At 33.3% G+C, this 27,061-nt stretch overlaps 1 protein-coding gene across 5 annotated transcripts; it reads right to left on the bottom strand.

The window, feature by feature from the left end:
- Positions 1–40: 40 nt before the first annotated feature.
- Positions 41–27,061, bottom strand: LOC105342003 (inactive serine/threonine-protein kinase TEX14). 5 transcript variants are annotated; one of them, XM_011448778.4, is made up of 24 exons: positions 26,974–27,058; positions 26,637–26,781; positions 24,799–24,913; positions 23,186–23,446; positions 22,895–23,018; positions 22,665–22,789; positions 22,315–22,416; positions 21,966–22,089; positions 21,500–21,669; positions 19,653–19,810; positions 18,024–18,220; positions 16,277–16,518; positions 16,066–16,140; positions 15,801–15,980; positions 14,295–14,609; positions 14,011–14,080; positions 9,083–9,133; positions 8,701–8,764; positions 8,481–8,612; positions 8,162–8,293; positions 7,355–7,431; positions 5,183–5,366; positions 4,230–4,336; positions 41–3,655 (listed from the first exon to the last, which is right to left on the bottom strand). In XM_011448778.4, exons 1-24 carry the CDS (start codon positions 27,004–27,006, stop codon positions 3,473–3,475), a joined length of 3,366 nt encoding a protein of 1,121 aa, XP_011447080.3. In that variant the 5' UTR covers positions 27,007–27,058; the 3' UTR covers positions 41–3,472. The 5 variants fall into 5 exon arrangements, with proteins under 5 accessions (XP_011447080.3, XP_065923799.1, XP_011447081.3 ...); XM_066067727.1 differs by lacking the exons at positions 41–3,655; positions 4,230–4,336 and having other exon boundaries at positions 5,194–5,361; positions 7,351–7,431; positions 26,974–27,060; XM_011448779.4 differs by lacking the exons at positions 41–3,655; positions 4,230–4,336 and having other exon boundaries at positions 5,218–5,366; positions 7,351–7,431; positions 26,974–27,060.

Genomic DNA, 27,061 nt, shown 5'->3' with positions numbered 1-27,061 from the left:
GTTAGTAAAATTTGATTTTTCTCCTAAAATAAAACAAATATTAATGTTTAAGAAAATATTTATTAAATATTAGTACCTTAACAATTAACAAAAACATATTAAAGATAGGAGAATGAACATTTGATTCTGTGAACATGTTCACAGAAAATTGATCATACAGTATCACAGTTTCTTTGACGAGTCAACATGATGAAAAAAAAAACCATTTTAATATGTATAACAATGCAATAACAAGAGATCGACCCATACCCACATCTCACACCCGAGAAATATTAGATAATCAAAAGCACACTAGTATTATACTAAGACTGAAGCAATATGACCGGTACTAGTAAGAATTTTGTTTTCTACAAAAACCTGCCATCATGATAACTACGTATGCATGTAACTTTTACCTTTATTATCAAAACAATTACAATAAATCATCAAATTTTGTCTGAAGAAAGATTTCTCTACATACAAAGGAAAGTACAATGTATATGTACAGCAAACCAATTTCTACAGGTCAACAATATTAAAATTTTACCTCAACAGGGACTCTCAAAAAGCCTCTCCCTCAAAAAAGAATCCCCCCACCCCCCAAAAAAAACCAACAAACAAGAGGCCCATGGGCCACATCGCTCACCTGAGGAACAATAGGTATGATAAAATCAGATTAATGGAGTCATAATACAAACTATCTGGACAATGTACAATAATACATGTAGATCCTGTATAAATAAAATCCATTTTCCCCCTGGATATTCTTATGTTTATAATCATTAGTCCCTTTTCTAACAGGATGATTTTATAGTCATATCATATGTCGAGTATTGCATGCAGTTCTCAAAAAGATCCTTAGCAATTGTTTATATATGGGATATAAACGTACATCAAACTCTGAACCTTCTTGTGAGGCCAAAGAATTGTCCTGGGGCCAAAGTCTTAACAATTATAAAGAATCATCTGGCTGATTAGTTTCTGAGAAGAAGATTTTTAAAGATTTACCATATATATTCCTTTGTTGAACTTTGACCCCCCATTGTGGCCCCACCCTACCCCCGGGGATCATGATTTTCACAACTTTGAATTTACACTACCTGAGGACGCTTCCACATAAGTTTCAGCTTACCTGGCTGATTAGTTTCTGAGAAGATTTTTAAAGATTTACTCTATATATTCCTACGTAAAACTTCGACACCCCATTGTGGCCCCAGCCTACCCTCGGGGGTCATGATTTTCACAACAATGAATCTACACTACCTGATGATGCTTCCACACAAGTTTCAGCTTTCCTGGCTGATTAGTTTCTAAGAAGAAGATTTTTAAAGATTTACTTTATATATTTCTATGTTAAACTTCGACACCCCATGGTGGCCCCACCCTACTCCTGGGGATCATGATTTTCACAACTATGAATCTACACTACCTGAGGATGCTTCCACACAAGTTTCAGCTTTCCTGGCTGATTAGTTTCTGAGAAGAAGATTTTTAAAGATTTACTCTATATATTCATATGTAAAACTTCGACCACCCATTGTGGCCCCACCCTACCCCCGGGGATCATGATTTTCACAACTTTGTATCTACACTACCTGAGGATGCTTTCACACAAGTTTCAGCTTTCCTGGCTGATTAGTTTCTGAGAAGAAGATTTTTAAAGATTTACTCTATATATTCCTATGTAAAACTTCGATCCCCCATTGTGGCCCCACCCTACCCTCGGGGATCATGATTTTCACAACTTTGTATCTACACTACCTGAGGATGCTTCCAGTCAAGTTTCAGCTTTTCTGGCTAATTAGTTTCTGAGAAACAGATTTTTAAATATTTACTCTATATATTCCTATGTATAACTTCAACCAACCAATAAGGCCCCAGCCTACCCTCGGGGGTTATGATTTTCACAACTATGAATCTACACTACCTGAGGATGCTTCCACACAAGTTTCAGCTTTCCTGGTCTTATGGTTCATGAGAAGGAGATTTTTAAAGATTTAATCTATATATTCCTATGTTAAATTTCGACCCCCGATTGTGGCCCCACCCTACCCCCGGGGGTCATGATTTTTACAACAATGAATCTACACTACCTGAGGATGCTTCCACACAAGTTTCAGCGTTCCTGGTCTTATGGTTCATGAGAAGAAGATTTTTAAAGATTTACTCTGTATATTCCTATGTAAAACTTCGACCTCCAATTGTGGCCCCACCCTACCCCCGGGGATCATGAATTTCACAAATTAGAATCTACACTACCTGAGGATGCTTCCACACAAGTTTCAGCTTTCCTGGTTTTATGAATCATGAGAAGAAGATTTTTAAAGATTTACTCTATATATTCTTATGTTAAATTTCGACCGCCGATTGTGGCCCCACCCTACCCCCGGTAGTCAAGAATTTCACAAATTAGAATCTACACTACCTGAGGATGCTTCCACACAAGTTTCAGCGTTCCTGGTTTTATGGTTCATGAGTAGAAGATTTTTAAAGATTTACTCTGTATATTCCTATGTAAAACTTTGACCCCCCATTGTGGCCCCACCCTACCCCCGGGGGTCATGAATTTCACAAATTAGAATCTACACTACCTGAGGATGCTTCCACACAAGTTTCAGCTTTCCTGGTCTTATGGTTCATTAGAAGAAGATTTTTGAAAATTTCTCGAAAAATTTTCATAAATTCCTAATTATCTCCCTTTGCAAAAGGGTGTGGTCCTTAATTTTCACAAATTTAAATCCCCTTAGGCTAAGGATGCTTTGTGCCAAGTTTGGTTGAAATTGGCCCTGTGGTTCTTGAGAAGATGTTGAAAATGTGAAAAGTTTACAGACAGACGGACGGACAGACAGACAGACAGACAGACGGACGACAGACAAAATGTGATCAGAATAGCTCACTTGAGCTTTCAGCTCAGGTGAGCTAAAAACCAAACATTGACTGACAGAAGTTTACATGTATAATCCATATAATTTCTTTTGTCATTTAAAATAGAAGAGAATAACAGTTTCACAATAAAAATTTGCAACATAAAAAGTGCAGCTCATACTGCTTTAAATGGACAGTCTTTGGACATTTCAAGGTTTGAAAAGCTGTTTTTATCTTAAGATGAACTTTGAATCATCATCCTCTGAGGGACATGGCTTGAGCATTACCATACTGTTTATATGATTCTTGAAAAAGATTCAAAGTTCTATTTCCAAGAAATCCCCACTATTAAAGAGGGCCAAACTTGAAGAAGTTGAAAATGTACAGAAAATTTTCAATAAAGACATCTAATAAATTTTGATCAGGAAACCTCGCTGAGCCTTCATCTCAAAAGAGCTAAACATCACAAATAAATATCAAGTAGAATCATATTATATAGGTATCACAGTAACATGTTTGATTTATATAATTAATAAATTTCACACTAAATTACATCAATTAAAATATTTGATACATGACGAAAAGAAAACTCATTTTCGAGTCTCCTAGACACATTGATTTGGCAGACTCAGTACTGAGAATAATGGGCCGATATAACATCTGAAGCGTGGACCTTTTTTCCATACAGAGTACTGGTAGTGCCATCAACAAGATCTGTGAGGGTATGTGTCACAACATGTGAATCAGGATCTCTTGAATTACTCTGAATCACTACTGTACTTTGAAAAGCTCCTCTTTTTTCACATTCTTTCTGAAAATAATCATTATTAGCTATCAGTATTTTGGATTTTTTATGAACAGAGTCAGACCAATAAACACATGTACTTGTAATATGCAACCATTTTAACAGCAACATTGTAGTTTATAATGTATACATGATAAGTGTAACAAGTGACTGAAAACAATAAATTATATCACTGGGCACCAAATAAAAACACATTTACCAATACTAAGGATTTTTCAGATTAATATACTATGCTGGTCTTGAACTCTGATCTTATAACTTAAAAACAGCCTCTTCTGCAGACTATTTATACAAAAACTCTGTAACACTGAAGTATGAGCCTGATAGTGCCAAGGGAGAAGCTCAAAGAATATGGTAAAATATGCTCAATACAGTAAATTCAAACAGAAACGACTGTTTTAATCTTGAATTTGGAAATTGGTTTAAAAAAATTAATGCACATCATTTACACACAAGTACCGGTACATCCATGTACACTATGGGCAAAGAAAAGGAAATATGATTCTGGAAAAAAAGCCCAGACAGACAGACAGACAGTGAAATACTATTTAAAACAAACATTAGGCCTCATTAAATTCACCTTAATTTTCTGATACTCTAATACAGATGTAGCTGGTATATATCTTGGATATGGCCGTGGTGGAGAACCAAAGTGTTTTGTATTTCTACCATTTTCCTCAACATTATCTGTGAAAATACAAAGGCAATATTCAATTTCAGTCAAAAAGTAAATGATGCACTGATATCTTAGGTAATTACAGTTCAGAGTATCCTTCTCTATGCCATGTGTTCATCTCCTATTTTAAGACAAATAAAGAGTTATTGGGACACCAGCTCATTGCAAGTTAACATAAAGCAAAAGCCAGTACCTGGGTGGACTGAGACCATGTAGATAAAGTGCCTCATCTAATGACACAACAAAACATCAAGTGACCACAGTGGGGGTGTGAAACAGCAACCTTTGCGATACTGGCCTAACATGTCTTAATGAAGACGTAAGACAAATCCACAAAGTTCATACATGTATGTAGCTTTCTCTCTACTCTGGCTGGATGAGTTTTATTTTTGAGTGATTAAAGTATTTAATTTTGCTGTCCCTTTATGACAATTCTTGTATAATGTGTAAATGTTTTGTCACACTGATCGCTTTGACCAAAAGGATTCAGACATGAGGCTAATCACATTCAAAGTAGAACTGTACTTTCTGTTAAAATACCTGTAAATGCTAGTATTTCAACTTTACATATACAAACATTCAAAAGTGAGCGCTGAAACTTCAGTTCTAAAGTTCAAGGGGCATAATCCTGTCATAAATGATTTCACCTGGACCAAGTTCAAGCATTACCTGCATACCATAATTATATGATGTATCCATATATTAAATTTCAGTTGAATGTGTGCCACTGTTGTTGAGATAATGAACAGAAAGATAATGATGATGGAAGGATGGAACAGGGATGATACTATATGCCCCAAGCCATATTATGGCAGCAGGGACATAAAAAACAATTCATTACTACATTATATACATACCACAATCATGAATATTAGAGGGAATGTCATGGAAGGAACTCCTCAATTTGTTGTTATACTGCATCAATTTTCCCGGTAGAAATGGTTTTTGTAGTGTCATGTGACTTTCCTCAGTTATATTTTTGTTCCTCAAATCATCATCAAAGTAGAACTCTTCTATCTCTGACTTTTCATTGATCCTGTTCTGAAAAAATTGAAATAGCTATAGATGTAGCAATTATGTATACATTTCTTTAAAATTAGCAATCAGATAATTTAACTAGCTAGCATTATCATTGCTTTTCTTGAAAGTCAACAGAAATAATATTTTTGACTATAATTATTATTACATACATGTATTATAATAAAATATTGTATTGATCGATAGCAACCCAATATACATATTGATTTACGATAAACATGCAGTATACGGAAGCCAATTTAGGAGTTAGGACCTATCAAAAAATATTTTTGAATTTGATATAACGAATTCTTGAATTTGTTTAAAAAATGAATTTAATTGCAGTATGGCAATCTTTCTTTTTTTTTTTTTTAAACCTATTAGCTTAACATGACAACATTGAGATGATGACAATCTCAAAGGGTTCCGCTTAAATAATGAACAATGGGATGAACAGAACTTCCAAGAATTTTGCTTTGAGCTTGACCTTTAACTTAGAAATTTTCCAGCTGGCATAGAACTTCTAATTCAATCTCATTACCCCTTACATACAGGCATTTTTGGTCAATCTGAGCAAGATTAAGCAAATGAGAAATAATCTAGGTCTTACAATTATTAAAAAGAGATATTCTATGACCTTCACATTGACTTGGTTCAAGATCACTGCACTGTCGGACCATTAACCAAAAAGCTCTGTTAAAGTAAAGTATTAGAAAAATAGGGCCAAGTGGAGAGTATATAAATGCTCTTAAAATAGGACTTTTGTGTGATCCGACCTGACCTTGACACTTGACCTACAAATATCATTCAAGGTCACTGCATACGCTTTGATCAAAGACACCATGTGGATGAAGTATGAGCCAAATTGGAGCAAAGGAAGGGAAGATATGTTAAAACAAGGATTTTTTATATAATCCTAAATTATCTCCCTTTCAAAGAAGTGTGGTTTTTCATTCAAATAAACTTAAACCCTCTTCACCAAGTGATGCTTTGTGCCAAGTTTGGTTGAAAATGGCCCTGCGAGTTCTGGAGGCGAAAATGAAAATGTGAAAAGTTTACAACAACAACGACAGACAAATCTTGATCAGAAAATCTTGAGCCTTTGGCTCAGGTGAGCTAAAAAGTAAGATAGATAAGATGTATACAAGTCAAGAAAGCAAAACAAACTGCACCTGGGATGAAAAATTATTTTTTCAAAAATTTAGTTCAATTAACATGAAAGAAAAAACCCAGGCAGATTCGAACTCATGATCAGCGGCTCACAAGGCCTGTACTTTAACCACCAAGCCATAATGAGATACAACCAAATCGATTGATACAAAAATCACCGTCTTGTGATGTGGCGTCTTAAAAAATAGGTCTAGATGTAATGAGGAACCTTAACATTTAATTTCAGTACAGCAATACTCAAATATAACGAACCCATGCAGATATTTACGACTATAACAAATTCTTATTCAAGTCCCAGCAAATTTCTTAAAATAACCTATAGAAAATTGCCATATATAACAATCAGGGCTAAAGTACTCAATTTCAAATCTTATCCAATTTGTTTTTTGATTGAAGGAAAAAGTTCTGACATTTTTTTTGTAAATGATGGTATATTGATTTTATAATTTACGATTATTTCAAGAAATTTCAGCTATTTTGTAACTAATATATTTATATGATTTCCTATGTATTTGCTATAAGCATAAAACAAATTACAGCTACAACAAAGTTTTTTTAATGGTCCCTTGAAATTTGCTATAAATAAGTTTTGTTGTAATGCAATAAAAAAAAAAAAATACTAAGGTTTCAACACATATTTTCAAGGATTTCATAAATAATTTTATTTACCAAAAAAAATTTCACAAATTATGTTGTGATAAATATTGATGAAACCACAGTTCTTCAAATTTTTGGATGTAAACTTTCAACTTGTTCAAAAAATTAGTACAAGTTGTTCCTGTATTCTATTGTTACATTAATTATATTTCAATCAAATAATATGATGATGGATATTTACCCACATTTTTGTTTGCTTTGTTCTTCTTCTTTTTCTTGTGATTTTTCTTTGATCTTGCTGACTCCTCGTTCAGCTCATCTTCTGTAAAAATAAAATCCACTTGATGGATTAATTGTTCTCCAAAAAACAGAGTAAAATTCAGAGGACTTTATATAACAGAGAAGAACAGTTACAAAAGTTAAGTTCAACATTATCAGTACGATTTTTTTCACGATTTAAAAGTACCGTAAAACAGAGAATTTACACAAACATTAAAAGGTCAATAGTTTTAAGCTTAATACAAAAAAATGTGGAAATAACCAAGCCCCTAAAATCTTAACATTTTTGCTATTATAAGGCATACTTTACCAAATATATTGTCCAATTGACCTTGAGTGCATGCATATACTGTAAATTCCTTATATTACGCGAGTACTTAATTCCGCGATCTGGCGGTATCAGATCAAATCGCGAGAATATAAAATCGCGAACACGGAATTTCCATCCTTATTTCTCATAGTTTTGAACTCTTAGAAAATAATAGCGAGGTTTTAAAATCCGCAAAGGGTGCTTCTCGCGATTTTACGCGGATATTAATTCCTCGTGGTTAATTAGGAATCTACAGTATACGTTTGTATGGACTTGAAAAGCAGTTTGAAACTTGTATAGTTCCATCGATGTCAGCTTACAATAAAATAAAATGCACCTTAATATGATGAAGAATCTATGTTCGAAAATTCTTAAGCTTAAGAATAATTATATGTCCCAAAATGTTTACCAAATACATGCAAAAGAAAGTACTTTTAGCTAAAAATGACTTTTCCTAGTGTACCTGCTTTGTGTGCCAATTCATTAAAGATTTCATCTGTGAGTGACTTCTGACAATTCTGTAAACTATGCGACACCCACCTATCCAACACTGCAGATTCCACACTGCTGCTTTCCTTCAGATTGTTGTCAGGGCCTATAAAACATCATAACCTATATAAATTATAAGCTTTATATTAAAATTTAATACACAAAAAGTGTTTCATTAAAACAATCACTTTGGATGAATGCAAAAGTACCTGGCTGCCTTTTCACAAATAAATTTCATCATATCTAAAGAGAATTTCATTTATTTTTCATACAATGAATGCTTTGATTCTTGCCTGCACTGGTGGTTGAGGAGACAGTTGTTAAGCTATCACAAGCGATGACATTACTTTCAATGGTTGGATACAATGGAGGGGCTGATGGAGCCTTCTCATATGGACTTGGTGGTTTACAACAAGTATCTTTTTCTTCAAAAATAAAAAAAGTTCTGATTTTATTAATGCACCAAACATCAAACAAGTTATGCAACAATTTCTGTTTTAGATCATAATGTACCCTTTTCCTCTGTTCCATAAAAATCTATTTTCCTGGGCTGTACTGGAGATTTTGGTAAGGAGGTCTATTAAAAGAAGGATGAGAAGGTCAAATCCAAAACTTTTCTTTTCTAAATGTTGTCAAGTTTTAAGAAATCTACAGTAAATTCCTTATTAAACGTGAAGAATTAATTTACAAGTAAAATCGCGAGAAGCAGTTCTTGCGGATTTTAAAATCTTGCTTTTATTTTCAGATAGTTTTGAGCTATATGAAATTATAACAAATATTGGTACTAACAAATTTTATATTCTCGCGATTTGACGCAAAACAGTAGATCACGGAATTAAGTACTCGCGTAAAATAAGGAATTTGCAGCAACTTTTTATATAAATTACATTAATACCTCTGTGTATTCTTTGGCACGCCCACATAAAACAGCTTGTTGAAACTTGTGCTGTAATCATAAAACAAGAGGCCCATGGGCCACATCGCTCACCTGAGGAACAATAGGTATGATAATATCAGCTTAATGGAGTCATAATACAAACTATCTGGACAATGTACAATAATACATGTAGATCCTGTATAAATAAAATCCATTTTTCCCCTGGATATTCTTATGTTTATAATCATTAGTCCCTTTGCTAACAGGATGATTTTATAGTCATATCATATGTCGAGTATTGCAGTTCTCAAAAAGATCCTTAACAATTGGTTATATATGGGATATAAACGTACATCAAACTCTGAACCTTCTTGTGAGGCCAAAGAATTGTCCTGGGGCCAAAGTCTTAACAATTATAAAGAATCATCTGGCTGATTAGTTTCTGAGAAGAAAGATTTACTCTATATATTCCTATGTAAAACTTCGATCCACCATTGTGGCCCCACCCTACCCCCGGGGGTCATGATTTTCACAACTTTGTATCTACACTACCTGAGGATGCTTTCACACAAGTTTCAGCTTTCCTGGCTGATTAGTTTCTGAGAAGAAGATTTTTAAAGATTTACTCTATATATTCATATGTTAAACTTCGACCCCCCATTGTGGCCCCACCCTACCCTCGGGGGTCATGATTTTCACAACTTTGAATCAACACTGCCTGAGGATGCTTCCACACAAGTTTCAGCTTTCCTGGCTGATTAGTTTCTGAGAAGAAGATTTTTAAAGATTTACTCTATATATTCCTATGTAAAACTTTGATCCCCCATTGTGGCCCCAGCCTACCCCCGGGGGTCATGATTTTCACAACTTTGAATCTACACTACCTGAGGATGCTTTCACACAAGTTCCAGCTTTCCTGGCTGATTAGTTTCTGAGAAGAAGAATTTTAAAGATTTACTCTATATATTCCTTTGTAAAACTTCGACCACCCATTGTGGCCCCACCCTACCCCCAGGGATCCTGATTTTCACAGCTTTGAATCTACACTACCTGAGGATGCTTTCACACAAGTTTCAGCTTTCCTGGCTGATTAGTTTCTGAGAAGAAGATTTTTAAAGATTTACTCTATATATTCCTATGTAAAACTTCGATCCCCCATAAAAGGGACTTGGACACGATTTGAGATCAAACATTTTATTTTTATTTTTCATGTATAAAATGGATAACTGGGGCAATTTAAATGATAGACCAAAATATTTAATGTTAAAGTCAAGTTAGAAGCGAGATACAGAGGTAAGAATTGATTGTTATGTAAACAAAGCTCGAGTCTTATAGTTGTTTACAAAAAATGTAACGTAGAGAAATACCATTTCTTAGACAAAATGACACGTAAAATACAATTTAAACTAATTCAATATCTTCATAAATACTATTATCACAATAGAAAGTTAAATTTGATTGAAAATAACACCAATACAACACATATGTAAAATATGTCAATATTCGAGCTTTATTATGAACTCTGTATCTTGCTTATAACTTGATATTTGACTTTCAAATTTGGACATAGCATTATCATCCTCTATATTTATCATTATAAACATTGAAATTGGAAAAATCAAATTTGAAAATTTTAAGTCCATTCGTGTCTAAGTCCCTTTAAGGCCCCACCCTACCCCCTGGGATTATGATTATTTTTACAACTTTGAATCTACACTACCTGAGGATGCTTCCACACAAGTTTCAGCTTTCCTGGCTGATCAGTTTCTGAGAAGAAGATTTTTAAAGATTTACTCTATATATTCCTATGTAAAACTTTGATCCCCCATTGTGGCCCCAGCCTACCCCCGGGGATCATGATTTTCACAACTTTGAATCTACACTACCTGAGGATGCTTCCCAAAAGTTTCAGCTTTCCTGGCTGATTAGTTTCTGAGAAGAAGATTTTTAAAGATTTACTCTATATATTCCTATGTAAAATTTCGACCCCATATTGTGGCCCCACCCTATCCCCGGGGATCATGATTTTCACAACTTTGAATCTACACTACCTGAGGATGCTTCCACACAAGTTTCAGCTTTCCTGGCTGATTAGTTTCTGAGAAGAAGATTTTTAAAGATTTACTCTGTATATTCCTATGTAAAATTTCGACCCCATATTGTGGCCCCACCCTACCCCCGGGGGTCATGATTTTCACAACTTTGTATCTACACTACCTGAGGATGCTTTCACACAAGTTCCAGCTTTCCTGGCTGATTAGTTTCTGAGAAGAAGATTTTTTAAAGATTTACTCTATATATTCCCATACCTGCAAACCCTCCCGCATTGCGCGGGAGACTCCCGCAAAACGGCCTAAAAATCTAAGATCTCCCGCATCCAACCAATCTCCCGCGCGGGAGACAAATTTCTCCCGCAATCGTATTTGTCTTCCCCATAACCCCCAATTCTGAATCTTTACATGCAAATTTCAACAACCACTGCGGGTTTTTCTCTGATTTTGAGCTCAAAAAGCTGCTGTGTAGCTTGAATATATCAAAATTCATCGAAGTACTGTCTACCATGATCATAGTATGACATGTTATAGTCCAGTTTACGTTTTACGATAACTTCCGGTTTTGACTTAAATCAGTTACGTATTTAGTTATGCATAGGCCTTATAAGAAAAATAAGTGAAACATCTTGATTTTACTCTGTAACACCAAAGAAAACAATACACAGCCAGTGGTGTCACTTAACAGGTGCACAGGTAAAGCACCCAAGCCAGGTGCAGTGAGCCGTGACTAATTCTGTCTGGCCAGCACGGTCGGTAAAAATCAAAGTGAGTTTGGAACACTGAGTGTTTATACAGTACAAGCTACCAATAAAAGTGAAGCTCGAGGAAAAAGTGTAAAAGCATTTCACAAGAGGTTTTAAAGTTTATAGTACCAGTACTATGAATTACAGGGATGCTACAGACATTACAACAGAGATCATTTTTAAATGATACTGGAGAAATTAAAAATTAAAATTATTGAATTAAAAATCTATCCTATATATAAGGCAAAAAATAATTTTAATGAATATTATTTACTGGTATTTTCTTAACTGGGTTTCACTGCAAATTCAAAATACGCAAATATAAATTTTCTGTGTTTACCCTAGATGTCAGCATGCAGTGATGGTTCAATACTGAACAATAAGAAGACTTGATGTAAAAAGTGGCACTATTGACTTGTATTGTAGTCCATGCAAACAAAATAATAGTTTTCTGAACATGTGCAGCAACACAAGTTGTAATTGCACACAGGTAGTCAATGTCATGGAAATAATAAAATTTAAAATGACTGCAAATGCATTAATTACAATGGTAAAATAAGGTATCTAACAGTATTTTTAAAATATATTTGCATTTCTCGTGAAAAAACGTCGTTTACGCAAAATCTCCCCCTTAGCCAAGTTGGTAAGGGGGAGATTCTCCCACATAGCAGCTTTGAAAGGTTAACAGGTATGTATTCCTATGTAAAACTTCGATCCCCCATTGTAGCCCAACCTACCCCCGGGGGTCATGATTTTCACAACTTTGAATCTACACTACCTGAGGATGCTTTCACACAAGTTTCAGCTTTCCTGGCTGATTAGTTTCTGAGTAGAAGATTTTTAAAGATTCACTCTATATATTCCTTTGTAAAACTTCGACCACCCATTGTGGCCCCACCCTACACTCGGGGGTCATGATTTTCACAACAATGAATCTACACTACCTGAGGATACTTCCACACAAGCTTCAGCTTTCCTGGTCTTATGGTGTATGAGAAGAAGATTTTTAAAGATTTACTCTATATATTCCTATGTTAAATTTCGACCCCCAATTGTGGCCCCACCCTACCACCGGGGGTCATGAGTTTCACAAATTAGAATCTACACTACCTGAGGATGCTCCCACACAAGTTTCAGCTTTCCTGGTTTTATGGTTCATGAGAAGATGATTTTTAAAGATTTACTCTATATATTCCTATGTTAAATTTCGACCCCCCCCCCCCATTGTGGCCCCAACCTACCCCCGGAGGTCATGATTTTCACAAATTAGAATCTACACTACCTGAGGATGCTTCCACACAAGTTTCAGCTTTCCTGGTCTTATGGTTCATGAGAAGAAGATTTTTGAAAATTTCTCGAAAATTTTCATAAATTCCTAATTATCTCCCTTTGCAAAAGGGCGTGGTCCCTAATTTTCACAAATTTAAATCCCCTTAGGCTAAGGATGCTTTGTGCCAAGTTTGGTTGAAATTGGCCCAGTGGTTCTTGAGAAGATGTTGAAAATGTGAAAAGTTTACAGAACGGACAGACGGACGGACGGACGGTAAGACAGACGGACGACAGACAAAATGTGATCAGAATAGCTCACTTGAGCTTTCAGCTCAGGTGAGCTAAAAAATAACAACATTGTGTACACTTACTAACTTATTGCAGAACTGTATAACTTTCTCATCAAAGTATTTAAGATGGTAGACGGTAAAGATACCAAATTTACAAGACAAATGGAAAACCTTATTTCATTTATTTCTTAGCATATCATGTGGTACTGTTTAATTGATGCAAAAATGTTACTTTGAAAAAATATTTCTTCTTTAACACTCAAGCCAACTACAGAAAGAAGAGTTTAGTGTTGGTTTGTTAACAATGGATATGAGACCATTAATCAGTTCATAAGGGAAGAAAACTGAATAGGACAGACTTATAGTCAGAAAGAAAGAAGATGGCCCGATGTTATGGTAAATATACATTGTTTTAAATAATTTAAAAAGAAATTATGAGATTTGTTCATATTTTAATTTTATAGTATCTTATCTATCCTCATATAGGCAGTTTACATGCCTTATTCACCCATCTTCTTTTACAGAAACTTCAGCAGTTATATTACTGGAGTTGATCAATACTGAATTATGTAATAAAATGTGCAACTTACTGAACTCTCCTGGGTCTGAAAAAGGTCCACCAAATTTCTAACACTTCCTTTCCCAGGACAATATTCTTCTCTACAAAATGTTATAAGGTGAAAAAAGAACTTTAAAATTACATTGAATACTTAATTGATCTAGGCAAGATTTAAAGATGCGATTTTTTTTTCAAAGCAAAATGGGCAACACAATTCTAATGTTAATTAGATTTACTTTATAACTTTAACAATTACTATAAAAACAAAAAGCTTTTTAAATTAAACAATAAAAAGTGTGATCTAAAATTTCACACCTTGGTCTCATGTCGGGCGTAGCCCCCATTCTCTTTCTTTTTCTTGGCATTGTTGAATATGGGTTCCTTTTGTTTTCATCAATCTTTCTTGGTGTATTGCAACCATCATCACCATAAAATGAGTTGTATAAAGCATATATACTACCGGCAGTAGTGAGCTGTTTTTCCACTGGTTTTTCTACATTTCCAGCTGTACAGTGGCTAGCAGGTTTTACTGAACAGTGACCTTTTGGGGGACTAGATCTTTGTTCAGCCTCCAAATAACTGTATTTTTTAACCAAAGGCTTCTGCATCTCATGATGCTGAACTTCTTTGCTACAAAAATATAATCCCATGTTCAAATATCACCATGAAACAATCATAAAATACATATATTTAAATTAAGTCCTATTTAGATAATCAATTAGACATCATAAAAGATGGTGACTTCTCAATGGGCCATACTTTAATAGAGGGCATAAGAATGAATATCATTTGACATTTACCTCTGAATAATAAAATCATTACACATCCTATTTCCAAAAAGTAATACTGTAGATTTCTAATTAAACGTGAGGAATTTATTTACGCATAAAATCGAGAGAAACAATCATTGCAGATTTTTAAACCTCACTTTTATTTTTCAGAAGCTTTTGAACTATAAAAAATGATAACAAAAAAATTGGTGATCGCGATTTTATATTCTCGGGATTTGAAACAAAATGATGGAATAATGAAATTAGTCAATTAAAATAAGGAATTTACAGAATATGGGTGAAGATTAGAGCAAAAAAAAGCAAAGGGGGTAAAATAGGGGCTGGACAAGGATTTTACACAGAGGATTGCTATGAGTTTGAATAGTCACTACCTATAGAGAATCTTATGGAAAGGTACGAGTCAGATTGGGGGGGGGGGGGGGGGGGGGGAGAGAGAGAGATTTAATGGGCTCCATGTTTGACTTAAAAACATGGTTCAAGATCACTGCACACCCTTTCCCCACAAGCACTTTTTTGTGAGGTATAGATCAGATAGGACTAAAGGGAGAGAATATATGGTTCACATATGGTTTACCCAAAGGCACTCTGTTGTTGAGATGAACCAGATTAGGCAAAGGGAAGAGAATATATGACCTGAACAAGACTTTTACACACAAGTCTGTTACAGCCTCAATCTTTAACCTAGAATCTAAGTTCAAAGTCACTTTACACTTTGGCATTTTTGGTATGGTATGCATCAAATTTGGACAAGGGCAGAGAAAATACCAGTAAGCTAAAGACAAGTGATGTCTAATAAAGGATGGACAGACTGATCACAGTGGGAAGCCTGCAGAGAACCCTTACAATCGTGCTTATAATTTCCATTAAGGAGAAAAATCATCTGGTATTTAATACATTAATAATTCACTTCCTGATAATTTCTGCTAAACTTGGCATCATTATTTGATATCTTGTATAAAGAGAAACGTTCAATCTAATATAAGTTTAGGTCTTTTACATTCACAAGTATCTCAAAAACAAATGCACTGACCTTGTTTGACTTTCACTTTGACGGAGATCACTTTCACTATCTGTCAGTGGTTTTTCGTTATGCTTGCGTGTCGAAGGCTGTGGACTACTGTGCTGTTGCTGATAGTTTTGTGACCCTTTAACTCCAACTGTGTAGTAGTATTTGTCTCCCTCTTGTTCTTCTTGAAGTTTCCAAGACACACTGAAATATTTATTTAAATTTTACATTGTGTTCGAATGCACAGCTGCTTTATTTCCAAATAAATTTAATTCTTGTCAAAATTTACTTTTTATGAGTAAAGTTCATCTCATCCACAAATCTCATGTTTGGATTGCATCCATATTTGTAGCCATTTTGATTGCTGCAAAAATAGATTTTTTAAAAAATCACATCTACCATGTAAAATGAAAAAAAAAAAGGTTAAAAAATCGTTTTGATGATTATGCAAGGCCAATAAAATTGATCCTACTTGTATTTCTATAAACAGACAATTTTACCGGTTATCATGTTTTCCTTCTAAGGTTTTGGACCATTTAGGTTTCCTTTTTCCAGATGTTTTGTTTTCAACCTCATCATAATCTGCCATTTCTTTTCTTAAAACTGTTTCATTCAATGAATCAGATGAGGCAGACTCCTGTGGCTTTCCAAAATGTTTGTGCCTCTTTCCATTTGCTGTTTTCTTGTGTTCACTTCGAAACTTTTCTTTTTGGTGAACCATCTTTAAGTACTTTGATATTTCCTTTAAAAATTATAAAATTTATTTGTGAAACTACAGTAAAACTCGGTTATAGCAAAGTCCTAGGGACCGGTGGATTTACTTCGTTATATCCGTAATTCGTTATATCTATATAACGAATTCGCAATAATAACTAGAAAGAATTCACTTTAAACATGCATTCTTTCAAAAGACTATATTTTTTTGCTAATTGAGGCTTAAAAAATAAGCATTACTTTGATACTTTAAACAATCAGATTGTGAATTGAAAAATTAATATGAAATTAAATTCATTCAAACTTTATCTTAAATGGTAGTGAAAACTTTTTAAACAGTAAAGAAATTCGTTATAAAAGTGTTAAATTTCTTTATTATTCACCTCTACGGGACTCAAAATCAGTTTGCTGTATTCGTAAATTCGTTACATCTGAATTTGTTATAACCATAAAATTTTGCAAAGGTGAAAAAAAAATTGTTTAGAATTTTACCAGGGACTCAAAAAAACTTTGCTATATCCGAAAATTTGCTATATCCGTGTTCGTACTAAACAAGTTTTACTGTAATGAGAAGCAATGAACTTGTTCACAGTGTATTGATTATTTTCATATAAAACAAAACTAATCCTGAGAATAAGCAAGTTCTTTTATAAGCATCAATTACCAATGAAACTTTGGCTGTGAATGGTCACATTATATACATGTATGATATTCAATTTCAGAAAAAGTTATTTCCTAATTGTAAATACATTTGAGTAAACATGCCAAGATTCCTTCATTAAGTCAATTCAAACTTATTGTACTGGCAATTGAGGTACAGATAATCTATAATTCTTCTGGCTACCTTATAGCAATTGTCAAAGATTGTCATTAATTCTTTATAATTGCATAGTTATAAATATTTTTCACTATAATATTCTCCCATTTAAGTACCTCATAAAAATTGGTTGTTCTAAGAATAATTTGCAGGATAAACCTAAAGCTACACTTATCTATTGTCAGATGTTTCAAAGAGCTTAATCAAATTGGTATGGTTTAGTTATAGCATAACCAAATAAGCTTCAACTCTTATTAAAAGAACATGTAAGAACTAGAACCATTTAAACAGGAGCTTGGACTTTTGGCAATTGTGTCAAAGAGCAATGTGATGGTAGGCCTGTGTATTTCATTACTGACCACTCAGCCATGGCTCTTTTAAATCAAGATTGATTTGTCTGACTTTTGAGCTATGACTACTATGCAATCTTTGCATATTTTACTCAAAACCAGCATCATATTTAATTAACTAGTTTTGATGCAAGATATAGATTGTTACGTCCTATCAAAAATCTAAGGTCTTGTTAAAATGGTTGTAATTCATGCATTACTGAACTGGCTTCTGTTCTTTTATGTTCAATTCTAAATGATGATGCAATGCTCATGTAGATCAAATTATATCAAATTTAAACAAATTTGATAAAGCTATGCAATACTCATCAAAGTTATAGTGCCGGTAAACAGTTCAATGTTTAATGCTTTCATTTCTTTGATCACCTGATCAGATAACTGCAAAATTTGATGCACATTTGAGAAGTTGAGAAATCTGTGTAAGGGATCTCTTTGGAGGCCATACTGCAGAATGCCATGGTACTTCTCTGGAATGCGACTAGTGTCAACAGGCAAAGATTCTGCTTCATGTACAAGCTTCTTTTTAATTTTTTCAGCCCCATATTTCTGCCATGGAATCTCACCTACAAAAATACAATGTAATAAAAAAATAATACATTTATAAAAAAATAATATCAATTAAACTACCGTTTAGCAAATATTTGATAAATAGTCTACATTTGTTCCAGCATTTTCTAGTTAAATCTCAACAAACCGCACTAAAATACTTTATTGTTGCTCTTATATTTTGAATTCGAATCTGCTTACTTTGCTTTTGGATCAAATTTTATACATTTCATTTTCAGTCATGATGTCATCAAGGTGTTAATTTACATATAATACACTCAAATTTATGGGGGGGGGGGGGATTGTCTTATATTTTTCATTTGCTTTTGGTCTACGTTTCTCTGTTTTAATACTTGATTAGGTAAATATATGAAATTAATAAGATTTTGATAGTTCGTGGAATAACATATCACATGTATTTTAATTCCATATGCTTCCTTAACACCTCTGAGAAAATGGCTTTTAATATGTATTGTTACAATTATAGCACAACTGCTTTTTATGTATGAATTAAAAAAGCAGGTCTCTCTTGAAAATGAAATTAATTAGTTTACACAAAAATTAATTACTGATGCAGGTTCTATACACTTGGCACATCTTTGCAATGAAAAGGGATAATTGGAACAACAGCTGCAGGTCTTGTCAGCTAGTTGTTATTCAAATTAAATTATAAAAATGAATAAGTAATTTCATGCACATTTGCTCTATTTGCTTCATTTTCATTTACGGTATTACATATGTAATAGCAAATGGAGGTACATATTTTTGACACCTCCATATGTTGATGTGATGTTCTTCTTGAAAATAAACATTATTCTCTTTCTTACATAACAAACTAACAGCCAAACAAATAGGTTTAAGTGTCATTTTTTGATTTCATTTTGCAGGTCATGTCCTTAACAATCACAAAGATTCTTCCCTTTTAAAGAATTTCAGAATAAATTTAATGGTCAAATATTGTACAATTCAAAAATGATACTTTAAAAATTATGTACGTTCAACCCCAATATGTCAAGTTGTCCCAGACCACTTTAACATATTACACAAAATATTACCATCTGGTTACCTGTTATATAGTTTTTAAGGCACTGTCAATATAAGTGCTAACTTGTCATGACAAAAATTTGCCAAAAATTGCAATCTTAACCTTTGAATCAAAAGATTAAAGAGACTTTACAGATATATACAGCATATTTGTTCATTAGAATTTTATAAATACTTTTGAACAATTAAATTATCATAGGGATAAATTACCTGTATGCAATTCCAGTAAGATGAGATATGCCAAATAAACTATGAAGCAGAGAGCAAAATTAACAAAAAGTTAATAAGAATGGAACAACAATTGTGAACAAATTCAAAGCTTAACAGCCAGTGCATTCTCTCTTATGTAGAGCAAAAACTGAACAAACAAAAAAAAGTAAGAAAATCAAGAAATCTGTGACTTGCATTTGAGCATTTCCCACACAACACAGCAATAGCTGTACATATCAGAAACAAAGCTTGGTGGGCATTGATTCATTATTTCAGGAGCCATCCAGTTGTATGCAACATGATCAGAGCGATTGGATGAAACAGCACTTGTTTTTCCCATGTTACAATGATCACTAAAAATTTGCAAAAGTTAACAATCAAGACAACAAGAGGCCCATGGGCCACATCGCTCACCACAGCAATAGGTATGATAAAACAGCTTAACGGAGTCATAAAGAAACTATCTGGACAATGTAGTTTACATGTAAACCCTGTACAAATAAAAGTCCATTTTTTTACCATGGATATTTTTTGTGTTTATAATCAAGTCCCTTTTCTACTAGGATGATTTTATATCCATATCACCTGTTGAGCATTGCAGTTCTCAAAAAGATCCTACAAAATTGTTTATATATGGGTTATAAACCTACATCAGGCATCAAACAATCGTAAAATTGGAATCCCAATATGGCCTCACCCTACTCCTCATGATTTTGATTTCAAAAAAATTAAACCTACATTATCTGAGGTTGCTTTCAGTAAAGTTACATCTTTTCTAGGCAAGTGGTTTTGGATAAGATTTTTAAAAAAAATTTCTAACTATATTCCTATGTATATTATAGCGCTCCCTCCCCCCCCCCCCCCCCCCCCCCTGTTGTGACCCAATCCTACCCCTGGGGTTCATGATTTGAACAAACTTAAATCTACCCTACCTGAGGATGCTTCCACACAAATTTCAGCTTTCCTGGCCGAATGGTTTTTGATAAGAAGATTTTTGAAAATATCAGCAAATTTTCAATAAATCCTAATTATCTCCCCTTGATAAAGAGTGTGGCCCTTCAATTTCTCAAACTTGAATCCCCTTTACCTAATCATGCTTTGTGCCAAGTTTGGTTGAAATTGGCCCAGTGGTATTGGAGAAGAAGTTGAAAATGTAAAAATATTTCAGACGGACAGATGGACAGACAGAAAGATGCTGGACAAAAAGTGATCAAAAAAGCTCACTTGAGCTTTCAGCTCTGGTGAGCTATAGTCTGTCCCAAGATATCTTAGATTCACATTTTGCTTAATTGCTTGATATTAATAAATACCTCAGGGTTCAAACGATGTTCATTCAAAAGTATAAAACATTTCCAAGATTTCTCAGTCGAAACGCCCGTTAGCTTATCAGGTTTCAATACAATGCTAAAAAATGTGATGTCTACGGAGATTTTGTATTGCAGCAAGCCCGGATGACAACGTTGAAAAATTGCGCGATGTATTCCGAGTGTATTCCGAATGGAGTAAAGATGTAAACATTCCCCATTTTAAATCTCTGTAAGGAATCTGTTTTCGTTCCTGTGAATTTTTCTGTGTCACAGTTGATAATGTGTCAATGAAATTATCTTGGAAATGATCCCTTTCAACTATTACAAGTGCAATTCTTTCACAGGTATGTGTATTTTTTTTAAAAATTGTCCAAATGTGCTGCATAAATATCTTGGGACAGACTATAATAACCACTTATAAAATGAACTCATTTTGAAGATATGATACAGTGCTCCCTCAAGATTCATATTGATTTCAAAGACCAAGTACATATTCTGACTTGTAATTTCTAATAATAATCCAAATATACATACACAAATTTTTGCAGCATATGAATAAATGATTGACTTCATATCCTAACTAAAATGTTTTTTTTTTTAAAAAGAGAGTTTTTCCTCCTTTTCAGTATTTCGATAGCAATGAAATGAATCGATGCAGCAGCATTTGACCTGTGTTCCATGCCTGAGAATCAAAACATTAATTTTTCTGGCTTTATTTATCAATAATATACAAACCTTTCCAGCATGTACTCAAAGTTGCCAAGCTTGGCTTGATGGGGATTGACTAAACCAATGGCATGAGAGGTTACGTAACAATGAACTAAGTTTTGGTCATGAAGGAACAGCAAAGCACTACAGATCTGTCTACAGACTTCAAGTATCTGGTTTGTATGCATTTTTTCCACCTATATAGAAAATTGAATCAAAAATTACGATCAGATGAATTTTATAGTTTTAAAAAAATTAACTAAGCCAAGGCAAAGGTCTTATCAACAAGTATAACCATGCATCAATAAATTCTAAGTAAACAATTAAGAAAAATATACATGGATATCTTAGTTTCAATTAACTTTGAAATATCAATAATCTGAACTATATGTAAGCATTCATGTATTCATCATAATTCATATAATTTTATAAAAGTGAAAAGTGTCTAAGTGGTCATCATGATTTTCACAATCAAGTTTTACCAAGTGCCTACCTTTTGATGTAAATGGTAGTACAATGAACCAAATGTAATGTTCTCATACAATAGAACAATTCCATCCAAGTTATTGGTCTGACAAATTCCCATCAACAGCAACAAACAGGGATGTCTGAGTTTTCTACATCCAAATATTCAAAGAAAGCAACTGATCATGCAACACTATATTGTATATTGGCAATCTCAAGAATTATTTTTTTTTCTAAAATGCTCACACTGATTTGTCCTCCCTATATTTGAAATTTACATTTATTTTAAAATAATCACAGTTTTGTTCTTTTTTTAAACATCCAACTGACTACAATGTATTAATAAAATACAGTTTTCATGCATGCTGTGTATTTACCCCATATAGTCAGCTTCTTTAATCAGCAAATCAACTTCTGTTCCAGCATCCACATCTCTGTGTAACCTCTTGGCTGTTACTTTTGTATGCTTCCAAAGCATGCTTCATAGAAGAAATGCACATAAAGATTTTTTTGTTATGTCGCAATGCACCCTGTTCAGCAGACTACAAGAGTTCTAAAACTATTACTTTTTTAGTAATTTTACATTAATCAATCTAAGAAAAGGTTTATGAATGAAGAAAAAGACAGACTGTTAGTACCATACCGATTGTTGAGCTAAAATAAAGAGCTTAATTACAACTATATAAAATTTTATCAAACTTTTAATCATAAAACCTCATAATCACACCTTTGCATCACAACAAAACTTCCACTATCATAGGTGGTACCATCTGGGTCATGAATCAGTACAGTTTCATTTACAAGTGGAATGGTACTCATAAACCCACCACTGCTTTGATGATCATGATAAACCTATAAAGGAAGAATATAATCAAGTTAAGAATACAATTTGAAGGCTTATTAAAATAACATCAAAGTACACAGACTTAGCTATTAATCCTGGAAAAATAAAATTACCTTGCCATATCCGAGACTCGGCGAACTTTTCAGCTGATCCAAGTTGACACTTGACTGACCTCGAATTTTTTCATTAAACATTCTAACTACAGGGTTGTTCCTTATGTACAGAGCCATTCTGCTTCTAAAATCATGAAGTGAAGCATTTCCCAAATATTTGTCAAACTACACATGCTTAATTAACCAATGAGGCAATTGCCAATGTTTACCAACAAAATAGTAAAATTTAATGTCAAAAAAACCCCCAAAAACTGTCTTACATATACCGGTATGTACAATTTCACACTTTACCTATTTGGATGTTCAGAGTGAGTTGTATCACGAAAATCATGACCAGATCTGGTCAATGCAAACAATCTGGTCTTTTCTAAAAATTCAATCATTTGCAAACGCTTTTTAGGATTTGGTTGCATCAAAGCCCAGTCTTTTGTGGTCCTGCCATCCTTGTCATGAAGTCGTAGATCTCCATTATGTGTAAGCAATTTTGAGAGTATGTTTAAATTTCCACTAAGAGCTGCAACATGCACTGGTGTAGCACCTGAATCACTTTTCCTGTACAGAAAATTTAATATTATTATTATAATTTGAATTTTGTCAGGGAAGTGTATATTATATAATATATAGTTATATATTATGTTATTTGTGTCTCTGCTTTTGTAAATCATAGTACATGTCTATTTATATTGGTTAAAAAAGAGGCTAATGGGCAATAGTCTCCATTTTGCACAAGTCAATTTCTGGTAAAATTCATTTGCAAAGTTTCCAAGGGAGTTGTAGAGAGTGATTTGTTTGTCAATAAAAGCCTGTATATGTATATTATGTATAATCACAGACTGGCAGCTATCGAGGAGCTGCCAGGTACTAGCAGCTCAGGCGGAGCTGCCCCCATTATGTATATATATGGATGAAAGCGCGAGTGAGGAATAGTCTGTCCCAAGATATTTTTGCCGAATATTTCCTTAAATTATTTGATATTTATAAATACCTCTTGGTTCAGACAATGTTCATTCAATAGTATGAAAAAATCCCAAGATTTCCTTTTTTGAAACGCCCCCTCTAGCTTGATGGGTATCAATACACGGCTAAAATTAAAAAGTCTACTGGGGTTTTCCATTGCCAAGGAGATGAAGATGCCCGGATGATAACGTTGAAAAATTGCCCGAGGTGTCCCGAGTACTTCCGAATGTAGGAGAGATGTCAACATTCCCCATTATAATCTCCTTAGGAAATCTGTTTTTGTTCCTGTGAATTTTTACGAGGGAAAAATGATAATGTGTGAATGAAGTTATCTTGGGAATTTTCCCTTTCATCAATTTTAATTGCACTTCTGTCACAGGTATGTGTATTTTTATTAAAAATCATTCAAATATGCAGCAAAAATATCTTGGGACAGACTATAGAAGTATTTTTTTTTTTTTAATTTGCAATTTATAAATTTTTCACATAGACATTCAAACACACACTCATACAATCTCAACAAGAATATACAATAAATAGCTTGAGGAATATAGTTGATACAACGTACAGAAAAGAAAGTATACGAGTCTACTCTTGAAAATTATTTCTCCACAGAGTCTATCTTTTGTCAAATATTAAATTTCATTTCAGAATTTTTATAAGATATATATTTTTCAATTTCATATTCACTTTTAAGTAACATAATAAACCAGATTAAAAAAAAGAAAAAAAAAAAAAGGTGAATTAAAATGGATTAATTTATAGAGAATAGTGGAAAAACAAGATCGCACGTTCGGTCGCACTACAGAACTAATATGTTTCATCAAATATATATTAATTGTGATCAATAATGTTAATATTATAAATATACACTAAAATATTGATAATAAATATAATTTTTATCATATTTCCCATCTTATTGTTATATATAATCTCAGAAAAAATACTCATTAGGGTTGGCTCCATAGCTAAGCAAAACATCAACAGCTCCTTCTTGATTTCCATAGCAAGCGCAGAAGAGAGGTGTTTGTCCAAGATTATTAGGATAATCCACCTGAATACCTGAAGAAAATATTGACCTTCTATTCTATTATCATAACTTTAGTATGTTTTGTTTATATTAAAAATATGTAGGAGGGTATTAAATCTCTTATTAGTATGGAACCACATCTGATTTTATAAGCTGTAATGTTGGAGTTCACCAAAGCGAAAACCTATCACCATTTTTGTTTTCATTGTATATCAGTGATTTAGAGAATTTCTTATTAGACAAAATCATTGAAGGTCTCAAGAGTATTTCTGATGCTATAGAAAATGAATGATTTCTGTATATGAAGCTTTTTATCCTTTTTTATGCTGATGATACTGTAATTATGACTGAGACTGCCGATCGAGGCCTCCAGAATGCACTGATTGAATTTTATCTATATTGTAGTCAATTCTGAAGTTACAAGTCAGTACTGAAAAAACAAAAATTTTGAGCCCTCTGCTGAAAAATGTGTTCTATTACAATAAGTTTGCTATAGAAAATGTCAAAGATTTTAAATACCTGGGTATAATTTATTCCAGAACAGGATCATTTGCTAAAGCTAAAAAACATTTGTGTGAACAGGCACAGAAAGAAATGTACAGTGTTATTAGAAAAATAAGACAATTTAATTTACCAGTCGATTGTAAGTTTGGCTTATTTGATAAAATTGTAGTTCCAGTGATATTGTATGGGTGCGAAATTTGGGGTTACGAAAATATAGAAGTTATTGAACGTGTGAATTTTAATTTATTAAAATATGTTTTTAACTTGAAAAGTAGGACTAGTACACCATCCTATATGGTTTACGGGGAAACAGGTCGTTTCCCTTTATGTATCAATGTATATACCAAAATTTTTTACTACAGGTCAAAGTTATTTACAAACTCTGAAAGCAAAATTGTATCTGTTTTATATAAGTTTTTGGTCTTGCAATATCAAAGGGGAAATATGTCAAACTCTTGGATTGCAGGTGTTAAAAATATTTTAGATATGTGTGGTTTTTCAAATATTTGGTATGAACAAAATATAGTAAATGTAAAGTGGAATTATACAATTGTAAAACAAAGGTTACAAGACCAATATATCCAAAAATGGTCTAGTGATATTAATGACTCGTAAAAAGGGCAAATTTACAAGATTTTTAAGAAAAATTTTAGTTATGAAAATTACATTAATATATTGCCACATAAGCTCAGAAAGGTTTTTATGAAATTTAGAATCTCAAATCACCATCTCCCAGTGGAGACTGGGAGTTGGTACCAAAGAGTGTGTATATAAACTGTGAAATTCAGGTCAAATTGCTGACGAATTCCATTATATTCTTGAATGTAGAGAGCTATTGACATATAAACATTAATATCTTGATGATAAATACTGGTCAGCGCCAAATACTATTAAGTTTTGTGAACTTAATTATGTCTTGTTCTAATGCTACAAACCTGGAAAAAATTATGTTATTTTATAATCAAAATATACAGTCTGATATAATAGTCTGTCCTCCATTATTATACTTTTTCCTATCTTCATTGTATATATTGTATATTAATGCTTATTTACTATTTATCTACTACTTATCTATTCATTTATACAATGTACCTCTGACTTTTGAACTGTATATAATGATTGACCTCATGTACCATTTCATGGTTTGAGCGAATAAACTGAATTGAAAAAAAAAGTAAGTCCATAAAATGCAGGTAAATTAATGCCATTACATTTATTATTTATAAAGAAGTATTTATAAATATAATTAACCTGTTGTTAAAATTTTCTTCAGCCGTTTCCTATTTCCTTGCTTTGCTGCATTGTGTAAGTCGTTTCCAAGCTTGTCGTTGGCATTAATTCCCCCAAGTTGAATTGCATTATTCGCCGCCATTTCATTTATAATTAGTATAATTTCCTGTAAAATATTTCAAGAAACTGTAGATAAACTGAAGACAAATAACAGACAGAACACTGACAGTCATAACGGGAGAAATAGGGAATGAAATAAGCTTAAGATAAGTGGGATTGCTTCCAAGATAATATCGAAGTCTGATTTACAACTAAAATATTGACAATCGATAAGTTGTGTCGTTTCTCCTGTAATTACCTTGAATATTATGCCGACATAAATTTTCTGCATCAGACGACAAACTTGCTGATGCGCTTTCCCGCCAAATGTCACTCGGAACCCCTCG

Source organism: Magallana gigas, chromosome 7 (genome assembly GCF_963853765.1).
Source record: "Magallana gigas chromosome 7, xbMagGiga1.1, whole genome shotgun sequence".
NCBI classification, from domain to species: domain Eukaryota; kingdom Metazoa; phylum Mollusca; class Bivalvia; order Ostreida; family Ostreidae; genus Magallana; species Magallana gigas.
The sequence above is the reverse complement of the archived record's forward strand: the minus strand, read 5'-3'. Positions and strand labels throughout refer to the sequence as shown.

What these genes read in the sequence shown, in the direction of transcription:
- LOC105342003 (XM_011448778.4), bottom strand. Translation starts at nt 27,006, where the DNA reads ATGCAGAAAATTTATGTCGGCATAATATTCAAG. An exon ending in ATGAACTTTACTCATAAAAA is followed by an intron (nt 15,981 to 16,065) that starts GTAAATTTTGAC and finishes TAAATATTTCAG; the next exon opens with TGTGTCTTGGAAACTTCAAG. An exon ending in CAAAGTGAAAGTCAAACAAG is followed by an intron (nt 14,610 to 15,800) that starts GTCAGTGCATTT and finishes ATATTTTTGTAG; the next exon opens with CAAAGAAGTTCAGCATCATG.